This window comes from Mus caroli, chromosome 7 (genome assembly GCF_900094665.2).
Source record: "Mus caroli chromosome 7, CAROLI_EIJ_v1.1, whole genome shotgun sequence".
Classification (NCBI taxonomy): domain Eukaryota; kingdom Metazoa; phylum Chordata; class Mammalia; order Rodentia; family Muridae; genus Mus; species Mus caroli.
The window spans coordinates 123220034-123228435 of NC_034576.1; the positions used below are offsets into that span (position 1 = coordinate 123220034).

The window sequence follows — 8402 nt, forward strand, 5'->3', positions numbered from 1 at the left end:
AAGGGAGCGGAGGCCACACAGCTGGGGCGTGGCAGAGCTGGACTGTGACCCTTCCACCTGGCTCCAGGGCCAGCAGCCACCACTCTCCAGCGCTGTGCTGCTCAGGCCCGTGTGAGAGACTGGAGAGATGGGGTGCTGTGGCAGTGTGGCAGAAGGAAAGTTGTTCACATCAAATCTTCATATGTATTCTATAAAGAAGAGAAAATGGGGGCTTCGGGTCCCTTGGAGAGACAACCAATCGCATCAAGGTGAAAGGCCCCTGCAAACATCCCTCCTCCATGAGACCTCCAATGGGAGGTTTTAGATATATTCTCTCAAGATACAATTTTATTTACTTACTTATTATAAGCCTATACATCCATCTGTTTACCTACAACCAAAAAGAGGTTATAAAAAAGCTCTTTGTGCCAGGTGGTGGTGGCACACGCCTTTAATCCCAACACGCAGGAGGCAGAGGCAGGCAGACCTCTGAGTTTGAGGCCAGCCTGGTCTACAGAGTGAGTTCCAGGACAACCAAGGCTATGCAAAGAAACCTTTTTGTTTGAAATACAAAAAATAAGAACAACAACAACAACAACAACAATAATAACAACAAGGCTCTTTGTAGGGGCTGGGGAGATGGCTCAGTCAGTAAAGGGCTTGTCTCACAAGCAGGAGAACTTGAGTTTGACCCCCAGAACCTGATAAAAGCTTTGGACATGGTGACACATGCTTGTAATTTCAGTGCTGGGTCAGTACAGACCTGAAATTCTAAGGATTTCCTGACCAGCTAGTCTAGCTGAATCAGTAAACTCTTGGCCAATGAGAGACCATGTCTCAATGATACTTGAGGTTGTTGTTAAGCATTTACATGCACACACACACCCCTCTACACACACAATATATATATATATATATATATATACACATGTATACACACACATAGAAATCTGTATACACACATACACACACACATATATATATATACATATATATATATATACACACACCTGTATACTCATATATACAATACACACCTGCATACACATATACATACCTATATACACATACATACCCCTGTTTACACACATCCCTGAATACACACATACCCTGACCTGTATATGCACACACATGCATATACACACACCCCTCTATACACACATACTCCCAACCTGTATATACACACACATACATATATATATATACACACACACACATACACTTGTGTACACCCACATACACAGATACCTGTACACATACTCATGAACATACCTCCTCCCATGTTGTCAGGTGAACGAACCTCTTACTTCTCAACCTAAAGTTCCTTAGCATCCTGGCCCATTCCACTCCTCTCTGAGCCCCAGGGCACATAGCCAGTACAAGAATGTTTGCAGACATTGACCTTTCTCCCATCCATCTTTGCTTGAAGGTCCCATGTCTGGACTGCAGACCTGTCCCACAGAGTCCTTGCCTATCTGAACTCAAGGAATGTGGCCTTCACCATTCCCAGCCTGCAGGTATGTATGTGACACATATTCCTACATGCTGCTATTGGTCACATTAGTGCACATCAGTTGTGCACCGAGTGGAAACTGGACTTTACTGATAAAAGAACAGCAGGAGTGTATTAGACACTTTTCTATTACTATAACAAAATCAGGAAAGTCAGGAAAGAGTTTTGGGATGAAGGGATGGGTCGGTAGTTAGAAGCGCTTGCTGCTCAGTCATAAGAACAAGAGTTCAGATCCCAGCACTCATGTTGGTGATTCACAAATGCCAGCAATTCCATATCCAAGGGATCTGATGTCCTCTCCTGGCCTCTGCAGGCATGTCTGCACACATGTGCACATATGCTCACACAGATACATACACACACACACACACACACTGATAAAATCAATCTTTTTTAAAAAGAAGGATTCTTAATCTACTTCATAGTTTAGAAGCTAACCATCTCTTAACATAATGCTGGTTCCTGCAAAGACGGAGCTGGGGATTAACCTTGATAGATGGCATTATAACAGTGGGTAAACCCGTGAGAGGGAAGGATCACACGGGGACACAGGGCTCATGGCCAAGCCCACTTTACTCCTCTCCTGAGAACTATCCAGTGTCTCATGGGAACTAACTCAGTTCCTTCCAAGGGCAGCATCCTATCGCCTCCCACCAGGTTCCACTTAAAGGTGGCATCACCTCCTAATGCCGCCTCACCAGGAACTGAACTCCTGATGAACGACCCTTGGGAGATAAACGACACCCAGCATGCTTGTGCTTGTTGGTGACAGCAGTGGACATTTGGCTGGAGCATCGGAAGGGCTTGGGGTGAGGGTGGGGTGATGACTGGGGTATTTGGGTGTGGCTGGCAGCTCAGGATGATACCTTGAGAACAGCATGGGAGACCCAGAATGTGTTATCCCAGCGCTCCGTACACCATTACTCTGTTTAGAAAAGAAGTCACATCATGGGTGAAAAAGTAAACGAACAGCACAGTGGTTTGTTATTTCTCGTTTTAATAGAAACAGAAGTATTAACAGACATTCACACCAGAACTGTACCCCGAAGGCTTCTTGATCACTCTCTGCTTGCTCACCTACCAGCTGGAGGGGCTGCTGGGCCCACATTGCATCTGTCATCATCTCTCTTAGCAATTGCCTTAGTCAGGGTTTCTATTCCTGCACAAACATCATGACCAAGAAGCAAGTTGGAAAGGAAAGGGTTTATCCGGCTTACACTTCCATACTGCTGTTCATCACCAAGGAAGTCAGGACTGGAACTCAAGCAGGTCAGGAAGCAGGAGCTGATGCAGAGGTCATGGAGGGATGTTCTTTACTGGCTTGCCTCCCCTGGCTTGCTCAGCCTGCTCTCTTATAGAACCAAGCCTACCAGCCCAGAGATGGCACCACCCACAAGGAGCCTTTCCCCCTTGATCACTAATTGAGAAAAGGCCTTACAGCTGAATCTCGTGGAGGCATTTCCCCAACTGAAGCTCCTTCCTCTCTGATAACTCCAGCTTGTGTCAAGTTGACACACAAAACCAGCCAGTACAATTGACCCCTTGTCAACTTGACACACAAACACATCACTAGTAAGCCCCAACCCTTACATTCTTATTCATCCCCAAGATCTAAATAACTTTAAAATTCCCACAGTCTTTACATATTCTTAAAATTTCAATCTCTTTCTAATCTCTTTTAAAATCCAAAGTCTTTTTATAATTAAAAGTCTCTTAACTCCACATGGGAGGCAGAGGCAGGCAGATTTCTGAGTTCGAGGCCAGCTTGGTCTACAAAGTGAGTTCCAGGACAGCCAGGGCTACACAGAGAAACCCTGTCTTGAAAAAAACCAAAAAAAAAAAAAGTCTCTTAACTGTGGGCTCCACTAAAATACTTCCTTCAAGAGGGAAAAACATCAGGGCACAGTCACAATCAAAAGCGAAATCAAACTCCAACCATCCAATGTCTGGGATCGACTTACGATCTTCTGGGCTCCTCCAAGGTCTTGGGTCACTTCTCCAGCCCTGCCCTTTGTAGCACACACCTTGTCTTCTAGACTCTAGATGTCTGTACTCCACTGTTGCTGTTCTTGGTGGTCATCTCATAGTACTGGCATCCCCAAAACACTGCTGTCTTCCACTGTAACTTGGCTTCAACAATAGCCTCTCATAGGCTCTCTTCATGGTGCCAAGCCTCAACTCCTTTGCATGATCCCTTCAGTCTTGGGCCATCAATTTCATCTGAGGCGCACCTTCACCAATGGCCTTCCATGGCCTCTCACAGTGCTGAGCCTCAGCTGCTCGGCATGACCCCTTCATGCCTCAAAACCAGTACCACCTGGGTGACTCTTACACATTACCAAGTCCTGCTGCAGCAGGAGGTACAACCTTGGCTATCTCTGCAACATAGCCTCTGTGCTCTCAGAAAACACTTCCCAGAAGATGTCACCTCAATGATGCTGGTCTCTTCTTAATCACCGCTAATTTCTTAGCTCCAGCTAACCAGCATCAACAGTCCAAGTAACACAAAGGTTTCACTTTAGTAGTTCTGGTATCTTGTTAACCACAGCTTATTCTTCAGCCCCAGCTAGCCAGAACCACAAAATCTTCATAATCAAAATAGCAATGGCCCTGAAAAGAGTCTTTAATCTTCCCTCTGAAATTTCACAAGCCAGGCCTCCATATTCTGCACTGTTCTCAACATTATCTTCCAAGCTCCTACACAACATCTGACAGAGCTCTTAATACCGAATGGATCTTCTAGCCCAAAGTTCCAAAGTCCTTCGACAGTCCTCCCCAAAACATGGTCAGGTTGTCACAGGAATACCCCACTCCTGGTACCAATTTGTCTTAGTCAGGGTTTCTATTCCTGTACAAACATCATGACCAAGAAGCAAGTTGGAGAGGAAAGGGTTTATTCAGCTTACACTTCCATACTGCTGTTCATCACTAAGGAAGTCAGGACTGGAACTCAAGCAGGTCAGGAAGCAGGAGCTGATGCAGAGGCCATGGAGGCATGTTCTTTACTAGCTTGCTCAGCCTGCTCTCTTATAGAGCCAAGCCTACCAGCCCAGAGATGGTCCCACCCACAAGGGGCCTTTCCCCCTTGATCACTATTTGAGAAAATGCCTTACAGCTGGATCTTGTGGAGGCATTTCCCCAATTGAACTCCTTCCTCTCTGATAACTCCAGCCTGTGTCAAGTTGATACATAAAACCAGCCAGTACAGCAATGTACTTAGCAGTAAGGAGCAGCCCCTTTCTCTCTGACAGTAAGGTTTCCCATAGTGATCAGTGTATTGCTGCTGTATGCATATTCTCATTCAGCAGCTCTACAGTCTTGACAGGTTGGCACAGCTGTAGACACTGAGAGTGAGTTGGGGAACTAGACATTACTCCCACAGTTCTGAGGTAGCGACAGACATCAGGTAAATAAGAACTCGTCAGGAGAAGAGAAACATGGCAGGCTCTACTGAGCACTTCTGCACTAGACACTATTGAGAAAGCCAGAGACATTTGATCCTCACAACACCCCACATGGTGAGCTCTATCATGGGCTCTGTTTTCCAGATGTGAATACTGAGGCCCAGTATGTAGGATCGCCAACTTAGCAAACACACATAGGATGTTCAGGGTATAGAGGTGTAGCTTAGTTGGTCGTGTAAGGATGTTCAGGGACTAGGGTGTTGCTCAGTCGATCATGTGCTTGCCTAGCGTTAATAAAGCTTTGAGCTTGACCGCAGAACAGCAGGAAATGGGCATGGCACACACCGGTGATCTTAGCACTAGGGAGGTGAAAGCAGAAGAATTCCAAGTTCAAAACCATCCTTGGCTGCACAGTGATTTGGGAAGCAGCCCGGGATACCGGAAACCCAGGGTCTCAAAAGACAAAGCACAAACAACACTTAAATATCCGCTCTCTAATTAGATTGAAGCTCAGGTAAGTGTGACCCTAAAGATTGCATACATGTTATCTGTCTTTTATATGCAGTGTTTGCCCACAGGCATTATTTCACACTTCCTTCTGGGAGCATAAGGGATATTTAAGAAACTGAGGCCGGGGCATCCAACTGTAACCCTGGCACCTGGGCAGTCGAGACAAGAGGCGTGTGGACTTAGGGCCAGCCTAGACTACACAGTGAGATTCCCACCCCTAAGGCTGAACAACAGCAGCAACAAGATCCAAAAGCTCCTGAATCCAAAAGAGAACAAGTCCAAAAATGGCAGAGGAGAGGCTGGCAGGAGAGGCTGGCGGCCTGACGGGGCACTGCAGACATGGCGATTCATTCTGCCTGGGTCTTCTCCTGTGCTCAGCACTAGGGGTTGAGTGGTAAGAGACCAGAGATACTCAGCTTCCTTGTAGCTCCCCCCTGCCCCGCCCACCTCAGACAAGGACCAGGCAGGCCATAGAAGGCCACAGAATTATGAAATCAGGCAGGCCATCGAGGGGGGAAAAGCATGCCCAATGCTGTCTGTTCTTTGCATTTCCTAAGTGGACTTGGAAATCTGGATTTTGTAAGGAATCCCCTGGCTTTATAGCATTAGGACCCACTAACCCCTCATATACAAGACTGCCTGCTAGCTGGCAGGCTCTGCCAGGTCGGCAAGGGGGAAACCTGCTGGGCTGCTGGCCTTGGTTCTGACACACTCCTCAGTCTTCTGACCTCAATGACTGAATCTCCCATGCCCAGGCAGTCATGGAAGCACATCTGGAACAGTATCTGTACCAGCCACGGAAGCTGCTGGAGGACCTGAGGGCTGCTGATAACCAGCAGTTCCACACTGCCATGAAATGCCTTCTGGAAGACAAATGGGGCCACCTGGTAAGGCACGCCTGGCAACCCACCATGAGAAGTAGCAAAGTAGTTGACATCTGCTGGGCCATTTTGGGTTCCTTCCCCTTTTCTCCATAACCAACCCTGCTTAGGACTCTAGGACCTGGCTTTTCCCTTCAGTTTCTCCATGTTACATTGTTATGGGCACTAAGGGTCCTAAGGGTCTTTTAACCGTTTGAATTGGTAAAAGTCTGAGGGCCATTGCTGTGTGCAGTGGGTGTATAGAGAGAAAGAACTGTCCTTGTCCTTAAGGTTACCCAGCCCTCCTGAGGCTCAACTGTGATATCTAACACTGCCAAAATAATTAAATAAGAGTAAGTATATAACCATTACAATCTTTAAATCCTCCCCCAAACCTGTGTGAATTAAAACTAAGAAGAATCTTAAGCCAGCTCAGCCGTGATGTGGCTCGGGATAAAGGCAAGCAACAGCTGACAGTGACCACAAAGCAAGTTTAGTGACATGCACACAGCATAGTGAGCAAGGTCCCCGAGTCCCAGAATGCCCCGAGGCTCCAAAGCTGAGGGCCAGTGTCTATTTAGTTCAGAGAGCTGCACATGAGTCACTGTTCCTAAATGGAGTTGAGAACCCTGCTAAGCCTCGGCTTCCTCACGCGGGCTCAGAAGGGAGTCTTTTCTTTTTCTAATTATTCTTCCTCCTTTTCTTCCTCTTCTTCCGCTCCTCTCCTTCCTTTCCCTCCTCTTCCTCCTCTTCTTTTCCCTCTCTCCTCCTTCCCCTCCCTCTTCCTCTCCATCCTCTTCTTCCTCTCCCCGCTCTTCTTCTTTTTCCTCTTCTTCCTCTCCCTCTTCCTACTCCTCTTCCTCCTTCTCCTCCTTCTCTCCAGCCTCCTTTTATATCACTCTAGGTATATCCAAAAAACATGATCAGTTCTTAGATCAAAGACAAAGTAATCAAGCGAAGTAGTAAGCAAGGAGATCAGACAAGATTAAGTAATTAAATCAAGTAGTAAGCAAAGAGATCGCATAGAGCAGTGATTCAGCAAAGCAGTGAGCAAAGCCGCATGGTCACTGCTTCTGATACTCTTGTCCGAGCCGACTTCCTTGTCCGAGCCCAGCGACAAATGCCAAATTCCTAGAAGCGGCACCAAAAGCTCTCAACATCTGTGTGTGTGTATGTGCACCACGTGTGTGCACCACGTGTGTGCCTGATGCCTGTGGAGGTCAGAAGAGTGCAGTGGGTTCTCTGGAACTGGGGGTTCTGGTAGGTGTAAGCTGTCCTATGTGGGTGCTAGGGATTGAACTCAGGTCTTCAGCCAAGGCAGCACACATTCTTCACGGCTGAGCTCTCCAGCTCTGAAATGCTAAGATTCTTGTTAGCTTTAATTCACACAGGTTTGGGGAGGACTTAAACATTTTAATGGTTTTATACTTATTTTTTTATTTAATTATTTTGGCAGTGCTAGGTATCAAACCTAGGGCCTCAGGAGTGCTAGGCAAATTATATTCCTAACTCCTAATCTGTCTTACTTTAATATTAGTTATTAAAACATAATAGCCACCAGCTCGGTATGAATAGATTTCATTTAGAAATGAACTTCAGGTTTTAAAAAAGATTCAGTTTAAAAATCTTATAAAAATACAGTATGAAGTTTATTGAGGCTTTTCTACATATGAGATATTTTTTCTAAGGGAATGACCAGCAAGGGACAAGTGAGTAAAGATGTAAGATTTGTAGGCCCCAGTCATCCCCCCAGTCGCTATTAAGTAATTCTGATAGTAGGTATGGGTATGTGCCAATAAAACTCTATTCACAAAGCCAAGTGGTGGGCCAGATCACCTGTTTCTCATTGTTTGTAAGGGTTTAGCATTCGTGGATTAATTTAATCTTCTCCACAGTATTCTTAAACAAGGATAAGAAAAATGTTATCGTTCTTCTTGTTGCTCAAGCCTGCAATCCCAGAACTCAGGAGGCCGAGGCAGCAAGAGATTCTGACGTCATTCTGGGCTACATAGAAAGTTTCAGTCCAGACTGGACCACAAAAGCTCATTCTCTCTACCCCTTCTCTCTCTCCTCCCCCCCCTCAAACACACACACACACACACACACACACACACACACACACACACACACACACAC

The 8402-nt window shown here is 46.2% G+C and overlaps 1 protein-coding gene across 1 annotated transcript in view; it reads left to right on the forward strand.

Moving 5' to 3' along the window:
* Positions 1-8402, forward strand: part of Otoa (otoancorin) — a 78106-nt gene that overhangs the window by 9697 nt on the left and 60007 nt on the right. The window contains exons 6-7 of the mRNA XM_021167659.1: positions 1409-1496; positions 6162-6293. Coding sequence (XP_021023318.1) covers positions 1409-1496; positions 6162-6293 — 220 coding nt within the window. The remainder of the gene's footprint in view (positions 1-1408; positions 1497-6161; positions 6294-8402) is intronic.